This window comes from Borostomias antarcticus (genome assembly GCF_949987555.1).
Source record: "Borostomias antarcticus genome assembly, chromosome: 8".
In the NCBI taxonomy this organism is placed as follows: Eukaryota; Metazoa; Chordata; class Actinopteri; order Stomiiformes; family Stomiidae; genus Borostomias; species Borostomias antarcticus.
In genome coordinates, this window is record NC_140241.1 from 26,988,050 (window position 1) to 27,015,099 (window position 27,050).

Genomic DNA, 27,050 nt, shown 5'->3' on the forward strand with positions numbered 1-27,050 from the left:
GCGGCAAAGAACATTTCGTTATCAAACCAACTCCAAATAATGAATACGAGGACATTTTTGTGCCAAGAGGAAAATGGAATGTTCTACTAGTGAAGCCTGTTAAGTTAATCTGAACATCAACAGAGTCTGTGAGTCTAAACTGACATAAACATTAAGCTGCTCGTGAGACATGTTTGTGTTTGCATCAGCCCCTCCTGTGTCACCACTCTCAGCATCTGGCAGAGGGGCTGCACACAGAAATATGTACAAATATAGTCATGCAGGACCAGAAGTCTTTTAACGAAACGCCTTCACCCACCCTTTTGTGAAATGAGTACGCAGAAAATTGAGCAGGAGATGCTGTTCAGATGAACAGACCCATCAATGGTGCACAATCAGTACTGTATATACAGTGCATCATAATTCTAGACCTATTAGTTAATATGCAGACAGGTTAGAGCTGTGTTCAAGTGCAGAGGTTTTTATGGGAACTAGGAGCAGAAGTGACAGATTAGAGCTGTGTTGAAATGAAATGGTTTTTTTTTATGGGACTTAAGAGCAGAAGTGATGGCAGTGTTTAAGAGCAGGGCAGCGTCAGCGTCATCTACCTGATTCCTGGGTGCCGTCACTTGATGTCCTGTGGGAGCCGGTGCTGCAGTTCAGTACGTTGAGCAAGGATGTAGTGACTTTTCTCCAGACGAAGTTCAGATCTATCTCTCCGTGCGCCGCTTCCTAGGGGAGCTCGGATCCTCCCCACTCTCTCTCTCTCCTCTTTGAAAGTGATTCAGGGTTCGAGCCCCGATCCACACCACACCCCCCTGCCCAGCTGAAGAGGGATGTTTGGGGAGGGGGACGGGGGGTGCAGTGGAGTACTGCTGACAGGAACCACTCAGGATGGACAAAATTCTTGGAGAAGAGATGATGGATCGAGTAACAGATCAGTCTGTCTGTCTGTCCTCTCCTCCCTCACTTTTTCCCTCAACACTCCCCCCTCCTTTTAGATGATGTGAGGAACTTTCCTGGTCGTACTCTGTGTTTGTTATGACAGCGTTCAGACACTAAGCTTTCTTCCTCCTCTGGACAAAATGAGTGGGGAAAGTGAGTGGGGTGTTTGGACAGCAAGTCCTATACCCAAGTGACCTGGGGCAGGAGGGAAAGGGTTAAATTCTGGGAACAAAATGGGGAGGTGAACAGCACTGCCTTATTCAGGCAAAAAAGCCGACTAGCTACAGGGCACCAGGGACAACCCTGTATGGAGTCAGAACACATACTGCAGCGCACACACACACACACACACACACACACACACAGATACAGTATTTGGCAGAGGACGGGAGTTAGCGCACACTCCTCTGCCATCATTATGCTCTTTTCCTACTACAAGGTTATAGGACGGGGGCACTTTAAGGTGAAATATGACTGAAGCTGGAGTAATGGCTCCCCCTAGTGGTGAGCAAAAGTAAATGTCAATATTTCACAGGCGTCTTCATTACCAGGCCCTAAAAGACCTGGAAAAGGAGAATATACCTATGTCACTAATACTATAGTATTGATTTGTTTATTGCATGTTTCTAGGTACATAATTCCATCATTTTTTGGTCATTGTGAAATAAGACAAGAGACAGGGATGTTCTTGAACCAATATATTTTAGCCAGCCTTCCATGATTGTAAAATAGCTACATAAATATAATAAAATTATTATTTACATCTAACTTTTGCAGACATTAACAAAAAAAGTATTTATACAGAGCCATAAGCTTAAAAGGCAGCATTTCCATACCTCGTCAGTGCATTAAGTGCTTTGTCCCACCACCCTTACCATCTGCGCCACAAAACCCACCTGAACAAGCAGCCCACCCAGTCACATCAGAACTGTGTCACTGACAGCCTGGTCAATTAAACCCAGATACATGAAAGTAGTCCTGTGTATTCCACGGACTTGAAAAGCCCTGATAAATCAATATTTGGTCGATTTCAATTCAATTTCACTTTAGGATCAATCTCTAGAATGCAACTCTGACCAAACCAGTAGACACACACCTAGTTTGTGGGTGGACCTGCCAACAGCTTGATCTCCCTCGATATTTTCTTAAAAGAAAAATGTTGTCAACTAAGGTATTTTACTAATAACACCAACAAGCTGCTCTGGAACTTTCTGAATGGACTGGCTTCATCATCTCCATTCCAATGAGTCACTTATCCGGTCCAGGTTGGCAGCAAAACCGTCTATGCCTACCGCTGTGCAAAATACAGACAAAACACAAACCGCTGAGTAAAAATTAGTGTCACTAACTCTACTTATAAACGACTTGATTGGTCTATGTCTCAAAAAGAAGATGAACTAACCCAGTAGTGTGTGAGAGCATTGTATCTGCGATTGACATGTCTGAGTATGGACAGACAGACCCAACTAGACTTAACTGAAACATCCTATACAGTTTGTGTCCTGTTCCGAGGCTCTCCATGGTTACAGTTTGGCACACCTTAATGCCATTGAAAGAAGATTAAATACCTCTGGCTCCTTTGGGAAGCACTACTTCTGGCCTTGCATGCAGATCACATAGCTGTTATATAAGCAGACCTGCAGACAGACGCAGGAGGAAATCAACCCCTTCCTTCCCGTTGGGAGTGACATACCACTTGACTGACTGATTTCTGATTGGTTGAAGCATTCAACACATGCAATGAATTTAAATCGTCATGGACATTGTTTAAGTCCATTCTATGACCAGATATAAAGCTTCATAAAAGCTGGTGATATGTATGGAATATGGTGGTGTGGCAAACCGTAGACACGGTAACGACCTCTCCCCAAGGAACAATAGAACAGACATCAGAAAAACGTATATTTGACCAAATAAAAACAAAACAAATAAAAACAATGCAACATAACCATTCAAAGCTAACGGGGTTACAATAACACTGTCCAGCAGAGGTCAGTTATAAGGAGGCGTAACCAAAACCGATTTCATATAGGCACAGTCAGCCCCCTGTGAGGGGACCTGGGAGGGCCAGGGTGCGCTAGTTCCACCCTGTGAGTGGGGACCTAGCAGGGCCAGAGTGCGCTAGTTCCACGCTGTGAGTGGGGACCTAGCAGGGCCAGGATGCGCTAGTTCCACCATGTGAGTGGAGACCTAGCAGGGCCAGGATGCGCTAGTTCCACCCTGTGGACTCGAGGCAATAAGGAAGGACGGCTAAATCCTTTTTGTGATCTGTCCCACAGGGAGAGAAGACAGCTAAAGATGAGTGAGACTCCTTAGAGAGCGGAATGTGCTCTAATAAGAGGCTTGCCGCACTGAGCAGCGTTCTACACGGAGTGGAGGTGCTAACTGAATTCATTCTAGAGCCCAGTTCTAGAAATCTAGAATTATCTTCTTCCTGGGCCCGTGAGGGGATGCAGCCTGTTCACTGGAGGGGGCATTACTCAGGACAAAACCCAGGCCTCAGGCCAGAGGCCACCCCCCCTCAGATCTGTGCTTCAACGTTTAACAGCATAAAAACACCCTTGTGACTGAGACCGAGTGGCCGCCTCGCCAACAAAACAGCAAAGATATGAAGACCCTGTCAGGTTGCACGTCTCCCTGTCCTTGTAAACGTCATCTAGACAAAAGCTATAGTTCTATAACAAACGCAGCATCCCCATTTAAAAGATCATTCACCCCCCCCCCCCCCCCCCCCCCTCCCACACAAAAAAAAAGAAGCTGCCAGAAAACCCCTTTCCCTCTGATGGGTAGACCAGGGGAGGGTTAGGTAGACCAGGGGAGGGTTAGGTGGACCAGGAGAGGGTTAGGTAGACCAGGGGAGGGTTAGGTAGACCAGGGGAGGGTTAGGTAGACCAGGGGAGGGTTAGGTAGACCAGGGGAGGGTCAGGTAGACCAGGGGAGGGTTAGGTAGACCAGGGGAGGGTTAGGTAGACCAGGGGTGGGGAGGGTTAGGTAGACCAGGGGAGGGTTAGGTAGACCAGGGGAGGGGAGGGTTAGGTAGACCAGGGGAGGGTTAGGTAGACCAGGGGAGGGTTAGGTAGACCAGGGGATGGTTAGGTAGACCAGGGGAGGGTTAGGTAGACCAGGGGAGGGTTAGGTAGACCAGGGGAGGGTTAGGTAGACCAGGGGAGGGTTAGGTAGACCAGGGGAGGGTAAGGTAGACCAGGGGAGGGTTAGGTAGACCAGGGGAGGGTTAGGTAACAGTACCTTCAAGGTTGTTTTCTTCCTTTCTTTCTATTTGTGCCCATCCATCCATCCATCCATATTTCAGGAGAGTGCTCTCAGTCCTGTCTAGGCTGTGGGCGATGCATAGCAGACCTGGATCGAAATCCTCATTGAACATCATTATAATTATTTGAGCGTTCGCTGGCGTCTGCCTGGAATGGCCCAGGTGGGGGGTGGGGGGGGGCTGAATTGTCAACAGCCCATTGGTCCCACTATGCCAGACGAGAACAATTAATAACAGAACGACCCTCCCAAAAATTTTGAAATGATTTCAAATGGTATTTTCGAACCAGGTCGGAACCAATGCACGCGCCCTTCCCAAACTCCACAGCGGCCATCATACAGAGCACCTTGTTGATGAGAACATTTTCACAGTGGAATAGTGAGTGACAGTACGGGACACCTCACGAGGTATCAAATAGTTTTAGTGTGCTCATGCATGCATATACCAGTAGGGAATATTGTACTGTATGTATGTGTGCATGTATGGGTAAAGGAGAGGATTTTCAAATGTCACTTTCATAAAAGGCATCGGTTTCCCCAGTCAGTCAGTAGTCAGTACCCTCCCAGACAGACTCGTCCTTCTATGAGACCATGGCTGAAGCAAATGACTTGGCACAGTGAAGAGGTAAAGAATCGGACCAGGTTCGGTCACGTCACCAGTGACACTGGCCCTAGGAGGTCGCTAACCCTTTACTCAAGGTTACTATCAACAGTCATTTTCTAAATCTCTCTCTCTCTCTCTCTCGTCATTCAGTCCATCTTGTCCTCTCTCTTGCCATCCGTCCTCTCCTGACGATCTTGCGGCGCCGTCTGTGACGCTCCGCCGCCGCCGCCATGGTCCGCCCCGCCGCCGCCGTCGTCGACCCCCGTCTCCCCCGCCGCCTTGGCCTTGGCCCACCGCGCGTCCAGGTGGCCCGCGATGAACTCGGAGTTCTGGTAGAGCAGCATGCCGGAGAGCGTGAGCACCACGCCGGCACAGCTGAGTGCCGTCAGCTCGCTGCCGAACAGCAGCTGGGAGAGCAGCAGGTTGCCCACCACGTTCAGGTTGCCCAGGATGTGCAGCGTGACGGCGGAGGTCAGTGTGATGACGCAGCAGCTGGCCAGGTTGTACATGACGGAGCCCAGGCAGCTGAGCAGGATGAAGAGCCACAGGTGGCGGTCGTAGTGCAGCGGGGACTCCAGCGTGGCCCAGTTCTCCAGGGCCAGCGCGGCCACGGCCAGGATCAGGAAGCTGGGGATGGACATCAGGTAGAGCAGGAACACCGAGCTGATCTTCTCCTCCTGGAGGAGGATGCCTGAGGGAGAAGGGGGGAGGGGATACAGACAGACAGGCCGACCGACACAGAGACAAGAGAGAGAGAGAGAGAGGCACATACAAAAACACATTAATAAAACTTAATGAGATACCCAGAATGAACACACAAAGGTATCTTACTGTAGAATCTGTAGATCCATACTCACACACTATGAGTTACCAATATGGACGCTTATTTACCAGTATGAACTCTTATTTGCCTATATGGTCTCTTATTTACCAATGTGGACTCTTATATACCAATGTGGACTCATATACCAATGTGGACTCATATACCAATGTGGACTCTTATATACCAATGTGGACTCATATACCAATGTGGACTCATATACCAATGTGGACTCATATACCAATGTGGACTCATATACCAATGTGGACTCATATACCAATGTGGACTCTTATATACCAATGTGGACTCATATACCAATGTGGACTCATATACCAATGTGGACTCATATACCAATGTGGACTCATATACCAATGTGGACTCATATACCAATGTGGACTCTTGTATACCAATGTGGACTCATATACCAATGTGGACTCTTATATACCAATGTGGACTCTTATTTACAGTACCTATATGGTCTCTTATTTACCTATATGGTCTCTTATTTACAAATATGGTCTCTTATTTACCAAGCGACAAACAAACAAACAACCCATATAATAGGGTGTCTGCCTTGGGACTGGAGACATGTTAGCCCAGTCACCAGGGCACGTGCATGGCCGATGTGTCATAGGAAGCAAACAACTGAGGGTAGACCTTTACGACTACAAGGGTGAGGATGAATATAGCTTGCTGAAACATGACACAACACAGTGTAACGACTTTGACCCGGCATGAGACTAATTCAGATCCCATTTCTAACACAGATTGTTTTTCGGAAGCCCTTCACGTCATTCATACCTCATTATATTACAGTGTATGCTCACTAATGACATCGGTGATCTGTAGTATAAATTAGAAAAAATATAGGCAAAGCAGCACCCACAGTGGAAAATATGTGGTCTTCAGAATTTCCTAAGGCAAATTTTTTACTACTTTTTTACCTACTACATAAGTCACTGGCCAAACTATTGTAGTGAGGATACCACTTAACGTAACCCAGCCCAGCTGACAGTGATACAAAGTCAACTAAATCAGTCTCCCTGACAAACAACACATCCACGTTTCAGGTGTGGCGTTCGCAGTGTGTGGAGAATTTTTTGAATCCCACACACACACACATACAAACACTCACACACACATCGTAGACATGGGTGGGTTTACTGAGTGAATCACCTCACCACTAAAAAGTTCCAGGACTGAGTACTCCAGTGGGATTGGAGGGAACACCAAAATACACTGTGATGTCACAAACTTTCAGTTACGAGCCACATTTTCCAGAGGGGTAAGAACTCTGTCAACACACACTGAGGTTATAAGTTCTAGCCAAAGCTATATATAAAAAACATTTCCTGTTGGTTACATTCAACCGTGTACTTCGAACAAAAACAGGTTTGAATAGACCCCGACTGAACCATCTGCGTGAGGGAGGACTGTACTCACTCTGTTGGATGCTTTTGACTCCTCTCAGCATGGTGGCGGCGAATACAAAGAGGCAGCCGGTCTGGTCAAACTGGACCTCACCCATGATGCTGAAGGACGCCCCCAGACAGATGGGCATCATGGCTGTGTACTTGAGGATATGGTGTTGCTTTCCCAGGATCAGTGTAGAAATAGCCAGGGTGAAGATTGGAGTGGTGGTGTAGATCATTTGAGCAAAGGATAGCTGGACGTAGCTTAGGCCCACGTTGCCGAACGCAATGCTGGCGCAAAACGTCAAGCTCAACAGGAACACCTTGCATTTGGCGCTGGTGGTCAAGTCCTGTTCGCCAGCCCCTCTGTGGCGGATCACTTGCAGTTTTATAAGCCCATAGTCCACCACTATCGCAGTCAGCATGTGCAAAGCGGACAGCAGTAATGGATACCTGAAATTGTACACGGCAAAAATCCATTTGTTAAGACTGGAGATGGTCGTTCCCGTCACCAGCCAGACAATGACGGCGGACAGGAGGTGCAGCATCTCGGCAGGTGGCCTCCTCCTCGTCTCTGGCCGCTTCGCCTCGCATTTAGAGAGGCCATCGGTGTTGATCATGTTCTTTTCATCCTCGTCTCTGTAAGGCAAACACATCTTGATCTCGTAACGTAGCCACAGCACATTCTTCCTAGTAAACACGCCAATAAAGAACGGGTAGCTAGATTCTCACAGGCTGCCTAATAGCTACGGAGCAGTAAACAGATTGCTGTAGGATTTCACGCTCCCCTCCCTACCCAGCTCTTCACACAGAAGTATAAGGCACTTCTGTGCTGTAACTAACTGGTTTCCCGTTGTCTGAAGTCACATATAATTTCCCTCTACCGCGCGGAGACACGTGCTCGTGTTTTGCACGGGGGCTGGTTGTGTAACTGTAACCCACCCGTACCAGTAACATGACAGATGCTAGACCCACACCGGAATGAGGGAGGGCAAGTGCGAGGTGTCGGCTGACTGGCTCCTCAGTACGGATAGGAGGGGGTTGGAGGCTGACTGGCTCCTCGGTACGGATAGGAGGGGGTTGGAGGCTGACTGGCTCCTCGGTACGGATAGGAGGGGGTTGGAGGCTGACTGGCTCCTCGGTACGGATAGGAGGGGGTTGGAGGCTGACTGGCTCCTCAGTACGGATAGGAGGGGGTTGGAGGCTGCGGGAAGCAGCGGACTCTCCCACTACTGCTGGTGTGCGAATGTGATTGGTTACCCCGAGAAATGAAGCGGACTGGCTAGATAAAATCATAAAAACTGATGTTAAGACGGTACGTTAAAAGTTTCTACAGCAATATACGAAACGCGCTGCTCGGTAGAGTGGCTCGCTACTGCCGTCGATGACGTCGCCGAGAGAAGAAACAACAAACGAACGACGTCTACGTAGCTAATGTCATTAGAGGGGTCTTGTGATTTCCAGTGAAACTATGGCGACCCGTTCAACCTCACTAGCTACAGTATAGCACAACACCGACTTGTTCATATGAAATGACTGTCGACATTTCAGTCATAGCAACCTGACAAGGCCCCAGCTTGTTTATACGCAACAACAACAAAAACGACGCAACATCACGCCCTGCGCCGCAACCTCGCTAAACGCAACCAGTGTGCTGCTAAAGTCACAAGACATGGACGCTTGACTTGGTAGTGTCCCCCTGTCCGAGACAAAAAAATGTGACAAAAATGTAGCCGGCTAGCTAGATTTTTTTTACATTTTTTAAAAATGTTTAGCCTTGTCGGAGCCGTGAGCTTGATAGTGCTAGCTGGCTAGCCTGATGGCTCTGTGTCACTGGAGTTGCGTGATGGGATGCTGAAATCACATCTTATCATGATGCCAAACGCACCACAACTCGAACAGAGCTGTTGGCTGCCTAACTAGCTATTTACACTACTAAACAACGAAACAATGTGTATTTCTTTAAAGCCTTTACCTTGTCCATTGTGTATCTTTGACTTGATACCTCGGAGCGACCAGTTATCCCCGTGTGGCACACCGCCTCGTTATCCCTCGGCCGGTCAGCTGTGTCCTGCCGCTCATCATGGGCCTACCTACGTCATTGCATTCTCGGACAGGTCATTTTGACCCCAGCCAATGACTATACCCAGGCATGAGTGAACATCAAGGACATATTAACCTCAGGTGTTGAGACAAGAACCTTAGGTGTTGAGAAATAAATAAATAAACAGATATAAATAAATAAACAGACAACACACAAACACATGCGCATACATAGGCGCTCTCTCTCTCTCTCTCTCTCTCTCTCTCTCTCACTCTCTCTCTCTCTCTCTCTCACACACACACACACACACAGATGATATGATATGAGATGTGAGAGAAAAGATGGACCTGCCTGAACATATATCATCATTGTTAAAAATATACAGGGGAGACAACATAGGCTACTCTAGAATAGGCTACAATAGGAAACTGAATGGTCCACTTATGAAAGAGTGAACTCCAAAGCTGTGATCCAATCAATATGGCCTTACACAGTCCATCTGCTCGCTGTGCATGCAATGCACATGAAGACTTAGAAATCATAACTATAGCCTACCTGCAGTTGGCTCTGCTGAGGAATACGCCTGCATTCAATGCACCTTAGAATGCTAAGCATGCAGGAAGAAACAAGCATGCACTGCTCTGGGGAATTTTGTTTTACATAACACATGTCTGCAGACATATTTAACGAATGCAATGTTCACTGCGAACAAAAAAGTTTGCCCTACTGACTTTATTCAATAACCCTGCATGCATGTGCAAGTGCAGGGAACAGATTTCACACGGTGTTCTGAACACACCATGTACAAAGAGCATTAGGGTAAACAACTGAGTTTATTACTTTTTTAAGATTCTGAGTTTAAAGTCAAAATTTCTGAGATTAAAATCAGAATTTCTGAGAAAAAAGTCAGAAATGACTTCTGAGATTAAAGGCAGAATTTCTGAGATTAAACTCAGAATTTCTGAGATTAAACTCAGAATTTCTGAGAAAAAAACTCGGAATTTCTGAGAAAAAAAGTCAGAAATAACTTCTGAGAAAAATGTCTGAATTTCTGACTTTTTAACTCAGAAGTTAAAAAAAAAAACAACCTCTGCTGTTGTCCCTAATGCTCTTCCGTAACACTGTGACAGCAGCTGACTGAGTAGAAAAAAACCTGGCAACCCAATTGGAATGCACGTCAATCTCTTGATTCATCGTGGAACACGCTGTTCTCAGGGTAGATTTAGAACAGCACAGTAGAGAGACGTTATCTATTCAGCGCTGTATGTAGGCTACTGCACCGGACTGATCAGCACCAAGCTACAACACTACCAAATACGTGTATTCAAAATAAGTTGGTTTGTTTTGGAAACAGAAGCATGTTCTAATCTCAATCTGATAATATGTAACTCTGAATATAACACCAGTTTGGTAATTCATTCCCTTCTTTGTAAATGTAATGTTTTTACTTTTTATATTTTAGATGTTTTCAGAATAAGTTTGAAACCTTTTGTGTTTTTCAAGTCCCATGTAACTTGGTTTGACTGACAGCGGCATAACAAAGTACACTCATAATAGACTCACGAGTCAGTCGGTTGCGGGGAGGTGGGAGATTTCGACAGTCGGGTATCGCGAGACCACATTCATAGTGTCAGCTAGTGTCACCTGCTGGTAGTAGATGCAACCAGCAGTTATTTGGTAATGAATTGTACCTCTTCAGGCTGACTTGGGAGTGAGCAAGACCAGACGGATCATCCAACAGAAGGGTTAAAGTGAGTGTCAGCTCTGATTTTGTTTCCCCTGGCCAATGTGACAGCCACTGGCACATCCTCCCCCTCTCAGATCATCCAGGCTGCCCCAAGTGAAATCTCCTCGAGGCCACCACAGAGAACAGAACACAGAGGGCCGTCTGGATAAACTGATCCACCAACTGCACACAATGCCCACCTACACTCAACATACTGTATGTCTTGATGTGACATTGCAAAACAATGTCCTTGTATGGGATGACATCGTCTACTAACCCTTCAGATATCCTATCTCCTATATAATGAACAGAACATCATGTTGCAGGGAAATGCTATCAGAAAGAGCACAATGAGATGGTTTATGTTTTTATTTGAGCTCAAAAATGTCAATTTTCGAGGTCCCATAGGGCACAAGAGGTGAGTTAACTTCACATGTTCAGTGAATGTCTAGAAATAACTAGTTAATTATGCTTAACACTTCGGAAGTGTATGAGCCCACTAAATCATGCATAGCTACGTGTGGTGCCACAAAACTGGGTTGGAGTTAATAGTTCATGGTGTTTAAATGTCTGCAGTCAAACACACAGCCACACCGTCAGATTTATATGATATAATTCATATCACTTCTAATTTCATTGCATGGGGTTTAATCTTGAATCCAGCTAAGATTATGTCTGTACACAGAACTCAACAACCCCAACAGGAACACAGTGAATAGATTTAACACAATATCTCTTACCAATCATAAATGTGGGTAACTAGTTATCATATAAACGAAACTCATCTAATTGTTTTGATCTGTACAGGTCCTGAACAAAAGTGCATGTAATGATAGCAGCCTGTCACACTTGTGCTTATTCATGCGCTGCTAAAAAAAAGCAAAAAAAATAACAATTTGTTTGTCAGTATACCGAGTACAGAGTAGTGCATTGATGTTGCATGGATGGAAACATTCACCAGTGTAAAATACATTATGGGCCTGTATCCCCAAAACAGATCAAGCGTAGCCCTAGCTTAGCCCAATTAAGATTTTACATGAAAAGGGCAATTTAGTGAAAGATTAGGCTTTATCTGTTCCCAGGAAACCAGCCCTAGAAGGTTTTCATGGAGCAGAGTCTTTCTTGTTTTCTCTGAGCAGTGTTCTTACTTTCAGTTATGCAAATCAGTACAAGTGGAGCTTTCTTATTGGCCAGTAGCTGTTCTGCAGTGGCCAGTCACAGCGTTGAGTGAATGCAAACCCCTAAATCTCCAGCAGGAGGAACACTTTGTTCCAAACTAACAAGAAACAAGAACAGGACATCCAAGACTGGCTGAAAAAACAACCTTATGTCCCCGTCCCCCAAACACACACACACACACACACACACACACACACATACACACACAGCCAAGGGCCTGGCTACTTATCTTATCCAAATGACCCCGCCCACTTGTGTTTAAAATATAACAGATGCATTATTAACTTTTTACCTGACGATTGGTACACCAGGCACCATCAAAGGAACCTTGTGAAATAAATATGGGTTTCCATGCAGTGGGTTTCTCTGTTTCTCTCTCTCTCTCTCTCTAAACACACTCTCTCTCTAACTCTGATCACGCAAATAAACACACACACAAACTAACACACATCAATACACACAAACCCTGTAAGGCCATGCTTGGGAAAAACACAGGTATTGAGACACAGAGCAATGATACAAATCAGAGTACATTGTGGGGGGCGTCGGGGGGGGGGGGGGGGGGGGGGAAAGAGAGTGTTTATGTGCGGTCCTTGAAATTCGACGGCTGAGCATTGTATTCAATGAAGGGCTCAAACACATACACACATTCGCACACACGCGCGCGCGCGCGCACACACACACACACACACACACACACACACACACACACACACACACACACACACACACACACACACACACACACAAAGAGTGGTCGCCATCCCTATGTATTTGCAGCATGTGAACCCTCCCTCTGCTTGTATGTCCACCAGTCCTCTCTCTCTGTCCCCCGCAGCGATGATGTCACAGTCCGGTGGGCGAGAACTTATAAGATCTCAGGGCATTGGCTCCAGTCCTGCCTGTCTTTGGCCTCCCAGTACCCGCCCCTGTACACGTAGCTGCTCTCCCCTGACGAGTCGTCCGTTCTCCTCTCGAACCACAGTGGCTGATGTCCATCAATCTCCTGGCCTGAGGGTTCAGACACACACAGGCAGTATATCAATACACTTCACTGTTTCTGCCATGCACAGTATTGTAAAACGACAAAAACTTGGAAAACTTCCTCTTTGCCACATGCGGCGTGTTGAGCGTACAGTTGCTGCTACAGTACGTCGGCCTGTCGCTTCTCCTCACCTTCCTCCAGGGCCTGGGCGGCCTGCGCCTCCCTCCTCCTCCTGTCCAGCCGCTGGCGCTCCTCCAGGCGCTGTTTCTGGGCGTTGGCCTCGTCCCACAGCCCCGCCTCCATCAGGCGCTGGTCGGGCCTCAGGCGGCTGTCGGTGGGGGCCACGCCGTCCTCCGGCTCGTTCAAGGTTAACGCCAGGGAGGAGAAGAAATGCATGTTCTCAGCATTCTCCCTGGGAGCGGGAGGGAGAGAGAGAGAGAGAGAGAGAGAGAGAGAGAGAGGACACACAGTGATACGGTTGAACAGAGAGGGGTGGGAGAAGAAGAGAGGCGATTGAGATAATATTGTACCTGACTACTGTAATATCCTCACGTTATGGTTAACTCTACCTAAAAAGGCCAAATAGTAATGGTGTTAGTGAGTGAGCGGCTGGTCTTACGGGAGAGGGTATTTCTTCCACAGCAGTTTGGGTTGGAGGGTCTGGTAGACCGTCTTCTGTTTCCCCTCCGACCCCCCACAGCCCCGGCTGCTCTCCACGATCTTGGCGCTCTCCATCTTGCCGTCCCATGTGCCTGACAGGATGTGGTGCGCCGCCCCCTCGCTGTCCTCCACCACCCCTGTGACCTGGACACACCACACAATACCAGAACTGTTTAATTCATACTTTGTAGAATCAGTACGGACACTGACACAGGCCCTGTGTTTGAGATTAGGGACATTTCTGAAACAAAAACCCTAAAAAAAACCTCAAGCCATGGCTTGGATGAAGTAGTCTCTCAGTTATGCGGGTAAAATAGCAAACTTAATGAAATTAAACAATGGATATGATTAAATCAACAAAAAAGTTTTGAATCAGAACGTATGACTGGCTGCATTTTAGCCAACTACATAAGCTAAGGTCAAGCTAGCTGGCTAGCAAGGACAGCTAATTATAGCTATGGCTTGTTTATATTCAGCTCAGTGACTACAGTGGCAGGGACCCATCTCTCTAACTTACAATCGACTAAATGCTGCAACCATATTCTATTTTTAGGAGCAAGAAGGCAGCAGCAGTATGGAGACAAGAGGAGAGGAACGAGGTATGGTCTTAAATCTGTACAGTCACTATACCACCAGGCCCTTAAGGCGCTTGACAGGACGCCAAACACCCGTCACCATCGCCACTGCCGAAATCAAGAAATCATGTTGAGCTGGGACAACCTTATCACATTTACAGATGCTTGTCTTGTCTATAAGATTCTGCCAGGCTTGGCTCCTTCCCCCCTTAGTGCCTTCATAAAGCAGAAAACACAATAGGTCTGTAGCAAGAGGGGATTATGCAATACCTATGAGGAGATCTGCCTTCGGTTGATTAATGTGCACTGTCCCTGTAATTTTAAACCCTATGAATAGGTTAAAAAAAGAAAGAAAAAAAGCCCTATATGAGAAGAACTGGAATCTTTGTGTGAAAACCTTTTCTTTGCACAAGCCCATGCAGGGCAGAACCACATGGTTTGGACAGAACCTGCAAGGACAGCATGGCTCTGCTGTCCTGCCGTCAGAGAGAGAGAGAGAGAGCAGTACAGGGTACAGCACAGAAAACACATCGAGGATACAGCAGCACCGCTTACCTTGCGAGGAACATCCCTGGAGAAATAGCTGTAGGGGGAGAACTTGAGGTGGCAGGTGTCTTTGGTTCTGTGGTTGACAATGTCTATGTCCCCAGACTGGAGAGAGAGAGAGAGAGAGAGAGAGAGAGAGAGAGAGAGAGAGAGAGAGAAAGAAAGTGTGTGTGTGTGTGTGTGTGTGTGAGAGAGAGAGAAAGAAAGTGTATGTGTGTGTGAGAGAGAGAGAGAGAGAGAGAGAGAGAGAGACAGACAAATTGTGTGTGTGTGTGAGAGAGAGAGAGAGAGAGAGAGAGAGAGACAGAGAGAAAAGTGGAAACAAACAAACTCAGGTTGATTGTTTGTCTCATTCTGATGAGTCATTCCTGCAGGTGGAGGGTGAAAACGTCTGAGCAGTGCTTCAGCTAACGAGACAAACAGCCCCAATTTAGAGGCCCGGAGAAACACCAGAACACGCACAACAAAGAGGTCCACACCTGGTCAATCCACAGTTTGCCCACTATGATGTTGTGCACTGTGGACGTGACCTTGCTCCAAACGTAGTGGTTCCCACTGGAGTGGAACTGCAGGTGGATGCAGCCTACAGAGACAGCAGCAGAGATTCACATTCACACATTTTCATGCTCCATCAAATTTACATCAGATTTTGGATTTCTTCACCATCAGACAAAACAACAGGGTTAGGGTTAAATCACGTACTTATACTTGTATACTTATATATACTTGTATACTTATACTTGATATAATATCAAGTATAAGTATCAAAAAGCGTCTCACTAGGAGCCCATGCTGTCATGTGTGTATACCCTGCTGTCGTGTATGTATACCCTGCTGTCGTGTGTGTATACCCTGCTGTCGTGTGTGTATACCCTGCTGTCGTGTGTGTATACCCTGCTGTCGTGTGTGTATACCCTGCTGTCATGTGTGTATACCCTGCTGTCGTGTGTATATACCCTGCTGTCGTGTGTGTATACCCTGCTGTCATGTGTGTATACCCTGCTGTCGTGTGTATATACCCTGCTGTCGTGTGTGTATACCCTGCTGTCGTGTGTGTATACCCTGCTGTCGTGTGTATACCCTGCTGTTGTGTGTGTATACCCTGCTGTCGTGTGTGTATACCCTGCTGTCGTGTGTGTATACCCTGCTGTCGTGTGTGTATACCCAGCTGTCGTGTGTGTATACCCTGCTGTCGTGTGTGTATACCCTGCTGTCGTGTGTATATACCCTGCTGTCGTGTGTGTATACCCTGCTGTCGTGTGTGTATACCCTGCTGTCGTGTGTGTATAACCTGCTGTCATGTGTGTATACCCTGCTGTCATGTGTGTATACCCTGATGTCGTGTGTGTATACCCTGCTGTCATGTGTGTATACCCTGCTGTCATGTGTGTATACCCTGCTGTCGTGTGTGTATACCCTGCTGTCGTGTGTATACCCTGCTGTCGTGTGTGTATACCCTGCTGTCGTGTGTGTATACCCTGATGTCGTGTGTGTATACCCTGCTGTCGTGTGTGTATACCCTGATGTCGTGTGTGTATACCCTGATGTCGTGTGTGTATACCCTGCTGTCGTGTGTGTATACCCTGCTGTCGTGTGTGTATACCCTGCTGTCGTGTGTGTATACCCTGCTGTCGTGTGTGTATACCCTGCTGTCGTGTGTGTATACCCTGCTGTCGTGTGTGTATACCCTGCTGTCGTGTGTGTATACCCTGCTGTCGTGTGTGTATACCCTGCTGTCATGTGTGTATACCCTGCTGTCGTGTGTGTATACCCTGCTGTCGTGTGTGTATACCCTGCTGTCGTGTGTGTATACCCTGCTGTCGTGTGTGTATACCCTGCTGTCATGTGTGTATACCCTGCTGTCGTGTGTGTATACCCTGCTGTCATGTGTGTATACCCTGCTGTCATGTGTGTATACCCTGCTGTCGTGTGCGTATACCCTGCTGTCGTGTGCGTATACCCTGCTGTCATGTGTGTATACCCTGCTGTCATGTGTGTATACCCTGCTGTCATGTGTGTATACCCTGCTGTCGTGTGTGTATACCCTGCTGTCGTGTGTATACCCTGCTGTCGTGTGTGTATACCCTGCTGTCATGTGTGTATACCCTGCTGTCGTGTGCGTATACCCTGCTGTCATGTGTGTATACCCTGCTGTCATGTGTGTATACCCTGCTGTCGTGTGTGTATACCCTGCTGTCGTGTGTGTATACCCTGCTGTCGTGTGTGTATACCCTGCTGTCGTGTGTGTATACCCTGCTGTCGTGTGTGTATACCCTGCTGTCGTGTGTGTATACCCTGCTGTCGTGTGTGTATACCCTGCTGTCGTGTGTGTATACCCTGCTGTCGTGTGTGTATACCCTGCTGTCATGTGTGTATACCCTGCTGTCGTGTGTGTATACCCTGCTGTCGTGTGTGTATACCCTGCTGTCGTGTGTATACCCTGCTGTCATGTGTGCATACCCTGCTGTCGTGTGTGTATACCCTGCTGTCATGTGTGTATACCCTGCTGTCGTGTGTGTATACCCTGCTGTCATGTGTGTTTACCCTGCTGTCGTGTGTGTATACCCTGCTGTCGTGTGTGTTTACCCAGTGTTTGGGACTAACAGGAAGGGCCGTGTGCAGCCTGGGTGGGTGGTGGTGAAGCCAGGCTCACCTAACGGCATGACAGAGATGTACTTCCCCCGGAACTTGCTGTCGATGGTGATTTCCTGCCACAGGGTCCAGCCTCGCTGTGACATCACATGGTGGGCGGCGGCCGGGGGGTGGTGGCTGACCTGAGAGCGCAGGGTGGCGTCAGCAACAGAGTTAGATAGATAGATAGATAGATAGATAGATAGATAGATAGATAGATAGATAGATAGATAGATAGATAGATAGATAGATAGATAGATAGATAGATAGATAGATAGATAGATAGATAGACAGACAGACAGACTGTATAGATATATATATAGATAGATAGATAGATAGATAGATAGATAGATAGATAGATAGATAGATAGATAGATAGATAGATAGATAGATAGATAGATAGATAGAAAGATAGATAGACAGATAGACAGACAGACTGTATAGATATGTATAATAATACTCATATATACATATATACATAGACACATCCACAATCATCAACAGAGTTGTTAGTAAATTAGTGTACTTTAATGTTATGCAGCCTGACTATGCCTGCGTCTATGCATTGTTTCACTGTGTGCGTGTGTGTGTGTGTGTGTGTGTGTGTGTGCGCATGCGTGTGTGCGTGTGTGTATAAGTGTTTTAGCACGCCCATAGGTGGGGAGCTGGGCAGTGTCACAGACCAAGAGACAAGACAGGTGCTTGGGTGCGTCAGAGTCTGTCTGACCTGCTCACTGATGGAGCGGTAGCCGTACTCGTCCCGGCGGTCCAGCTCGTAGGTCTCCCCCAGCAGGGGGTTGAAGGGCTTGGCGGTGCGGTGCACGGTGGTGGAGTAGGAGGAGACGGAGAAGGCCGCCACCAGGCACATCTGCTCCAGGGACGAGTCGCAGCGCGCCGCCCGGTCCAGCAGCTCGCTGTACTCCAGGTCCTCCGTCAGCCGCTGCAGCATCGACAGGGGCTCGTTGAAGTTGACCTGGAGGTCACACGTGCACGCGCACACACACACACACACACACACACACACACACACACACACACACAGACAGACGCACATACGCACGCATACACAGACACACACATGTACACATTGTGTGAAAATCGGTTTAGTTTGTGAAGTAGTTTTTCCCTAAGACCTAGGTGATCTGACCCGGTGACCTTTAAGCAGACCACTCTAATATTAGAGCAGCATGACCAGTGCCTGCTGTCTGAAAGTGCTCTTAAGAAAGTCACTCCTTACTTGGGCCCAGTAGCCCCCAAATGATGACTCAGAGTTTCTAAGAGTAAGATAACAGTAAACACCCCCTCCCAACTTTAACATCACGCTGTTATGTAATCATTGCAAGACTTTATAAGCTGTCATGTATTCTCATTTGATCCAGTTGTTTGCAACCGACCCGGGATGTTGTCTAATTAATAAATCACGCATTCAAGCAATTCTCACGTCTGTTGGATTCTTCTATTAAGTATTAATTGATGTATATGAAATCGACATCGTTTGCTTTAGATGAGCGCACACAGTGCAGTGTATCCGTCTGCGTGGGCTCTTACAGGCATGGGGATCTTGGAGAGCTCCTTGCCGATGCAGTTCTTCATGATGCTCCACAGGTTCAGGGAGTAGTTGGGCTTGTCTGGGATGCGGCTGCGTCTGATCCTGCGCAGCTGCAGCTGGTCTGAATCAGAAGAGTCCTGCCAAGCGTTCAACAACACAACGCCGGTTAGATGAGCTGGGCTGTAGTCGGTTAGTTAGAGGGGTCGTTTTCGAAATGACCCGATGCACCTGTCGGTGAATAAACCTGAGTGCTTTGGTGCTTAAGATCAAGAGGATGCAGATGATGGGGGCGGCTGTGGTGCTGTAGGTGACCGCAGGGTCAGCGGTTCGATTCCTGGCTCCTTCCGTCCGCATGTCCAAGCGTCCTGGAGCGAGACGCTGAACCCCGACGTGCTCCCAACGAGCAGGCTAGCACCTCGCATGGCAGCTGCCGCCATTGGTGTGTTGAATGAGTGTGTGAATGCGAGGCCATTGTAAAGCGCTTTGTCCGGTACGGACGAAAGGCGCTATATCGCTGCGGTCCATTTACCATTTACTCACATTCTCATCGTGGTTCCAATCACCAGGCACACCTCCGCTCGTCATGCTCTGGTTGCTGCCTGAACGCCTGGGAATGGAACCCACTGTTGTTACCCCGCACCTTCTATTAATAGCAACAGAATGAAGTGCATGCTTAAGAGGTGCGTGTAGTTGAGCTGAGGTCTTCAGATGAATGATGTATCAATCAACGGTATCGTAATCTCTCTGTTTGCGCCCGACTCACTTGTGCTGGGAGTGGTTAGTGGCCGTCACTGTGATGAAGGCAGGGGAGTCCTCCATGGCGTCGAAGAACTCTGTGTCCTCGTCACTGTCATCCCCTTCCTGAGTGCTCTCCCCTCCCTCTGCTATACACACGCGCACACACACACACGCACGCACACACGCACACACAGAGTACATTCAAGGGGATGAGTATAGGGGTTCAGTATATGACCATCGACCAATAGATCACTATACCCATGTGAGAAAAGACAGTGATCTGAGTGCATTACTAGAGATGACCACAGGAGGGCTCATTCCTAATATACTGTACAGAACCTAGAGGTCCTTTTGGAAAGAAGATGCATGTGTGTGTGTGTGTGTTATTTGACCTGTGTGTGTGGTGGGGGCCTCTCTCCAGGCCCTCTCCAGGCTGTTGTGCTGTTTGGCTAGCTGCTCGAGGGTCTCCTCCAGATGGTGGCGCTGTTCTCTCTCGTACTGCAGGGTCCTCTGCCACCTCAGGCTGTGCGTCTCCGCTACATCCAGGAAATCCCGACATGCCTGCCGGTAGCACGCGACAAAACCGATCAATAAGTCAATCAGTTCCATGAAACAAGTCATATTAATAACACCTCTTATTGATTCTGGTATTAGAGCGATTATTGTCGTATCGACCAGAGCAGAGTAGTGTGGCCGGCTGGCTCGGGGGTCACTCCGGAGAATTTGACTGACGCCGTGTTCAAATGGCGCCGCTAGCCCCAGACAGGGCTCACCTTGACCATAGCATTGGAGGTGATGCGGAAGAGCGTGGCGCGCTCGTTGACGGCCTTCAGCTTGTCGGCACCGTCGGCCGAGCCGCGCAGGTCCTCGAGCTCGCTGAGGGAGCGCTGCAGGGCGGCGCCGTGCTTGCCGATCAGCTCGTTGCAGGTGCCCAGGTCGTCCAGCTTACTGGCCAGGCTCTTGAGAGCGCCCTGGCTCAGGGCCCGGGATTGCTGGGGTAAAGGACCCTCGTCTCCGGAGTCATCTGGACCGGGGAGGAGGGGGGTGAGGGTAGGAGGGAGGGTAGGAGGGAGGGTGAGGGTAAGAGGGAGGGTCGTCAGTGGACCATTCACTAACAATTTTTCATTCAGGGTAACTCACAACATTACAACATTATGATGAAGTAATTATTTTGTGATGAACAAGTACAGTGCGATTACATTTGAGCCGTAAACTGTAAACTGTAGGCTACTGCTTAAGTACTGCTCTCATACTCTCGGATGCGATGGCCGTCATACTACCGCCCCAGTTCAAGTGCTGTGTATCGTCTAAGAGGGAGAAGCAGAGAAACCCCTGTGGAGATATTTACGACCGTGCCGCTGCACGCGGGCCGGATGTGAATATCTCAGGGAATGAGACCGCAGGGAGACAGAGAAGGATGGGGAGCTGTCAGCTGATGTGAAGTAATGCACAAGAGAGAGTGTGAGATCAATGGGTGGATGGAGAAAGAGAGCGATAACAACTCGACACAGCTTGACTACTACACCCCCCGCCCCCAACAACAACTCCCTCTAGACCCCACACACCCCCCCCCTCTCCTCCACCAGCAGAAAACTGTGAATGAAAACGGTTGCCGGGGAAACGCAAGGCCCACGCAATCAGGAGGCTGGGTTATTTTTAGCAGCGGTGGTGGGAGGGAAAAAAAAGATGACGCACTTCACTTTGCCTCCACTCCGCTCCTTCCCTAGCCGGCATAAGCCGGACCGTCGGTCTCGATCGTCTCAGTGAGGAAGGGAGTGAGACGAGCAGCCGGGCGCCGGGGGAGACCTACGGACTGCCTACCAGAGAGACCACCGGTCACCGCAGGGAGGGACCCTGGCCGTGATCAGACAGGCAACACGCAGAGAGGAGCGGTCCCCTTCAAACAGCCCCCCAGTGAGGGATGGCAGGGGTGTAACTGCCCCCGCGGTGTTTGTGGGCGGAGCTACACTGTAAAGAGTAATACAGCATTAATAGTTCTACGTAGAGGGGGCTGGGGCTGAGAGACTACTGTACCACCTGGACCCCACACTAGGCCTGCCCCCAACCAAAGATTTTCCTGCTCGACTAGAAGTCCTAATTTCAAGCGACTAGACGACTAGTCGTTCCTTTATTATTATGATGATTATTATTATTATAAATACAACCTTACCATACACACGGAGCGAGGGGCAGCAGCCGCCTCAGCAAAGCGGTAGATTAATTCTCAATGTGTCTGCATTCGGTAACACCGCAAGGAGACTGAACAAATTTGACAGCAAGTATAGGCTATGGGATTTTGAGGGGATTGCGCAATAAACCTATGCTAACGGATTTTGATTGGTTATTGAGGGGTTCGTTGTGGACGGATTTTGAAGGGTTTTTGTGAACTGATTGCGCAACTCATCCCAAGCAGATTTTGACTATTTTTTTTCTTCCTGCGACTAAGCGACTAATGAAAACTTGCTCGACTAGGACTCTTCTCGTCGACTAACCTTAAGTCGACTATTGGGGGGCAGCCCTACCCCACATGCATCGTCAACACACCGTCACCTGCCCCACAACGCAATACACTATTACTGTGCTTGGGGCCAAATGCTCTGATGACCTCAACAATGAATCAGTCTACCTTTAATCAGGACAAAACCTCTCTGCTGGAAAGCGATGGCCTACTCCATATACGGACTTGCCTGAAACTTATAAGGGGCTGATCCATAATATGCTAAGTGTCCAGCTATAAATAAATGTCTAGATCCTATCATACAATATCACAGATCTAGGCCAGGTTTGTTCATCTCTGTTTGTAGGCATCATAATTAAACACGTGATGAATAGAAGCTGAGAACTCTCCCAGGCAGGCTGCTGAATCTAGGCCAGTGTGGTTGCTGCCTTGGAGAGACTCTGTTGTACCAGAGAAGGAAAGACAATCACAGTAAACTGGATCAGTGAGGTCTCGAGGGGGCGGGGGGAGATTAAATGGAGAGAGTGAAAAAAAACCTCTTCGGGCATCTACAGTGGTCAGATGACCCATATACAGCGGAGAGAGAGAGAACAAGTAGAAAGAGATTAGTACAGAGGTAGACAGAGACAAGCAGAGAGAGAGAGAGAGAGAAGTAGAGTTTGAATTTGAGAAAGAGATAGGCTAGAGAAGTACAGAGAGGGAGAGGCAGAAAGAGAGGTAGAGAGGGGTAGAGAGAGAAAAAAGAGGTAGCGAGAGAGAAAGGTAGAGAGAAAGAGAGAGGTAGAGAGCGAGAGAAGTAGAGAGGTAGAGAGAGAGAAAGAGAGAGGTAGAGAGAGAGAGAAGTAGAGAGAGAAACAGAAGTAGAAACTGGTAGAGAGAGAGAAAGAGAGGCAAAGGTACCTCAGCCTGCATATCATCCTTACCCAGAGGCACTCGCTTAACGTTGTCACCTAACACGTCTGCACAGAGGTCCAACACAGCCTACTGTACTGTACTGTACCAGCCAGTGACACATGTGTAACACAACAAGAGAAGTGGGGGCTATGATGCATTCTTGAGTGTTATTACGTGAGTGGGGGGCGTATTAGTTGAGTGCAAATCATTTGTAGGGTAGAACATCTATCATGTGTGAGTATTCACAGAGAATCCCATCACTGGAGAAGAGGTGGATCTGAATCCCATCACTGTAGAAGAGGTGGATCTGAATCCCATCACTGGAGAAGAGGTGGATCTGAATCCCATCACTGGAGAAGACCTTACTGTCACCTTACTGGCCCTGAGGCTGAGACAGAAGTGACACATCCTTGAATCACTGAACCAACAACCCAGGTGGGGAAGTGTCTGGTTTATTGCTGAAGATAATCAAATTCAGCTAGCCAGCACATCTAGCTACTATCACACATAAATCAAATCCAAATGACTGTAATTTGCCAAGGCTCCGGTAATAACTATCTGTAATCTCACCACACACACAGTATGCAGTCCACCTAACACAGAATGACAGAAAGATAGACATACTGCAGAGAGAGACATACAGAGAGAAAGACAGGCAGACAAACACACAAAGATAAACACACACACACACACACACACACACACGCACACACACACATAAACATCTCAGCAAACAGCATAATCTCAGCAAAGCCTCCAATCTGGGGAACCTCACTGGACAGATCTGAACAATAGCAGCCACTGTTCAGGAATAAGAAATGATGTATCACTATTAGACCGTTACCTAATCAAACACAAAGCTTTGGCGAGAAGATTGCAGTTAACTGACATACCAGTTTACACATTGTTCACTGTATGCAGTGTATGCACGACGTTTGAGCCCTGGCTCACCCCTTTAAATCCTGTTTAGTGATTTGGCTTTAATCCATGTGGTTGGCCAAGCCCAAGCCAGTGCTTTGCAGAGACAAACAACACATTCACACATACAGACACAAACACAGATGAGAGGTAAGAGCAAGGAAGGTAGGACCCTATCTGTAAAGACAGAGGCACACCCCTCTCATATCAATGGAGCCTTTATCAGCTGAGATAAACAACCCCAAAACAATAAGCAGCCTACTACTTTTATTGAAGAGTAGCACTCAGCTCGTTCCTTGACAATACAATTACTACAGTGTCGGTATCTGTTTTAGCCATCAGTACAGAGAAGCGTCTAGACTCTAGACAGTCTATCCCACTGACTGTCTGACTCACTCACCTCCAAGACAAAGAAACAACACACGCACACACCCACATATTCCAATTAACCAGCCAAGTTGTCATCCTCGCTTCAGTACAATTACAGGTAATAAATACTTACAGAGGAAAAGTCATTAGGGTGATACCACTAATTTGTGTCCCTCTCTCTCTCTCTCTTATCCTCACAGTGCAGACGGAGGGAGCATGGTCCCTCTCTCCCTTTCTTTCTCTTTCCCCACCTGCCTCTCCTTCACCCTCTCTTGCTTGCTCTCTCTCTCCCTTTACAAGAGTGGGAGGCGGAGTCTAAACGCTGGAAGGTCATTCATTCAGCTCTGACTGTCGTCATACTGAGAAAAAAAGGGAGGGGAGGGAGAGGAAGTGTGTGAGAGAAGATGGAAATTAGATAGAGAGGTGTGTGAGAGAAGAGATAGAAAAAGAGGCAGGGAGAGGGAGAGAGAGAGAGAGAGAGAGAGAGAGAGAGAGAGAGAGAGAGGGTGTGATAAAGGGAGAGAGACTGGGCTGCCATCACAAGCCCTACCCTTGCACCATCCTTGGCAGTCATCCTCACTTACACAACCCCTCAGTCTGTTAATCTAATGAACAGCCAGCAAATGTCTAATGGAGTCCAGTGTGCCAGAGCTGCTCACAGCTCAAGATCAATGTCATCAGGTCGCTCACAATGACACCACAGCAGACTAGGATCAATAACAGATGCAGGAGTGCAAAGGCAGACAAATAAACTGTTTTTCTTCTTCTTCTTGCAAAATCTGATGGCATTTTAACCTCAACGACATGATGATGAAGAATAGCCTACTATTACATTTTTGCATTGTGAAGAAAATCAGGGCACTGGTCCTGGCGAGTCATAATGCTTGAACAACGGTGCCCTCTTGTGGTGTATTGTCTGAAAGACTCCAGTAACCTTGGCATGAGAAATGCTGATGAACAGAGTGCTGGCATAATTCATCCTTAACCTTGAGCCAGGAATAAGGCTAAAATCTTATATAACGTACAATCTATCCACAGCAACAAAACACCAATAACTAACAGAACTATACAAAAGAAAAAAAAATCACCTGATTGGTGCATCAGGTGGGTGGCATTGGCCTTGGCCTGCTGGAGGGTGGAGACCCAGCGCTGACACTCCACGTCTGAGGTGGCCTTCAGGTGGTAGCTCCGCCCCCCGCTGGTCAGCACCAGGTGGCAGGTGTCGCCTACTTCGATGTGTGCCGTTGCCAGGGTGATGGTGCCACGGCAAGTGTGTGCCATCTCTGCCTGTGTCCTAGAATGCAGACACGCAAACACACACACACACACACACACACACACAGAGCAGAGCGTACTAACTATCTAGTCCTACAGACAGATGTCACAGCATGGCATGCATACATTCACAACATACATGTTTCACCCCCCCCCCCTCCCCACCCACACACACACACACACACACACAGTTCTTAATATTTCATATCTCTCACAGCTTGTTTAACCTGCAACGTCTCGATCGTGCCCGTCAAGATTGTAAGTGCCTATGTGTGGATGAATTAGGTTAGGGCATGAAACCTATTCCTGGTACTCCACAGAACATTGTTACATAAACACACCACAGAGGAGATGGAGAAGTGAAGAGCTAACTCGACAAAGACCCAGGCATAAACCTCTGATGTGTTCTCCAAGCCTGCCTCACTGGAGCCTTGGGAGAGCCCCTGGTCCTGGCGTGAATGCAGACAAAAATAGCTAGGCCTACTAAAAGGACCCTAACCAACTTGTATTCACCACCAGTCTTTGCCGTCCTTATCCATGCCTGTTTCCATGTCTATCATCTCTCTTGATGTCTGTATTTCAGCGCTGAAAACATAGAACACGACACAAGTGTGTGTGTGTGTGTGTGTGATTATGATTGTGTATGACAGACAGCCTTTTGGTATGTGTCACACATGGGCATCAGCACTTTCCCCTTCTCCATCTCTGATTGGAAGCCACTCTCTATTTGTGTTTCAGTGACAACATCATAGAGCACTATCTAACTCATGGCGTCCAATGAAGAATCCCATCCTGTCTTGGAAAGTAGGCTTGCCATGCTCAGAGATGTGTCCTTATATCCCCAAAACAAGTTTAATATGGGCATGTGCAGCAAGTGACATGATTCAATAAGGCTGTGTGCTGTGTGATAAAAGCAAACTCAATGCAACTCAATGCAACAAATGTGGCATTTATGACTGACGATATCAGGCACCTGGCTGAACTAGTGTTATCCAAGTACAAGCAGTGCCTACATCATGTCAACAACACAAACGTTTGAGAACAACGTAGAGCAGAGACCAATAGCTACCTGTCTAGCTGGGCAACTTCAAAAACACTCCAGCATGGCAGCTAGCCAACAGTTCGTTAGCTTAATAGGTAGCCAACGTTAGCTAGCTAGCAAGCTAACAGCCTGGTGTGTCTATCTAGCAGTTACCTGTAATATGACAGCAGGCCGTTGCTAAGGACGAACCATCGGCGCTGATAGCCTTTCAAGTAGTTGGTCCATTTAAAGAGCCAGCCTTTGTGGTTGTCCGACTCAGGGGAATGCACCCCTGGCAGAGTAGGGGACGGGAAACTCCTCACCAGTTCACTCATTTGCCCCACACACGCTGTCAGCCGCGTAATAACCACGAAGTCGGTCCACAGCTGTAACGTTAGGTAGCTGCTACCAGCCGCCGGAGGGGGGATGCCGCTGTCCTTGCAGTCCCTCTGCAG

The 27,050-nt window shown here is 47.8% G+C and overlaps 2 protein-coding genes across 2 annotated transcripts; both read right to left on the minus strand.

The window, feature by feature from the left end:
- Positions 1-4,941: 4,941 nt before the first annotated feature.
- On the minus strand, positions 4,942-7,683 carry slc35e4 (solute carrier family 35 member E4; the record flags this gene model as incomplete). The annotated part of the gene is made up of 2 exons (XM_084442569.1): positions 4,942-5,486; positions 7,059-7,683. The coding sequence occupies 2 exons, from the start codon at positions 7,681-7,683 to the stop codon at positions 4,942-4,944; spliced, it is 1,170 nt and encodes a 389-aa protein (XP_084298695.1).
- Positions 7,684-12,844: 5,161 nt separating this feature from the next.
- On the minus strand, positions 12,845-26,930 carry osbp2a (oxysterol binding protein 2a; the record flags this gene model as incomplete). The annotated part of the gene is made up of 14 exons (XM_084442570.1): positions 12,845-12,987; positions 13,153-13,373; positions 13,581-13,765; positions 14,752-14,847; positions 15,222-15,325; positions 17,396-17,516; positions 18,101-18,346; positions 18,922-19,059; positions 19,463-19,529; positions 19,686-19,806; positions 20,053-20,221; positions 20,434-20,684; positions 25,388-25,593; positions 26,770-26,930. 14 exons carry the CDS (start codon positions 26,928-26,930, stop codon positions 12,845-12,847), a joined length of 2,229 nt encoding a protein of 742 aa, XP_084298696.1.
- Positions 26,931-27,050: the final 120 nt, after the last annotated feature.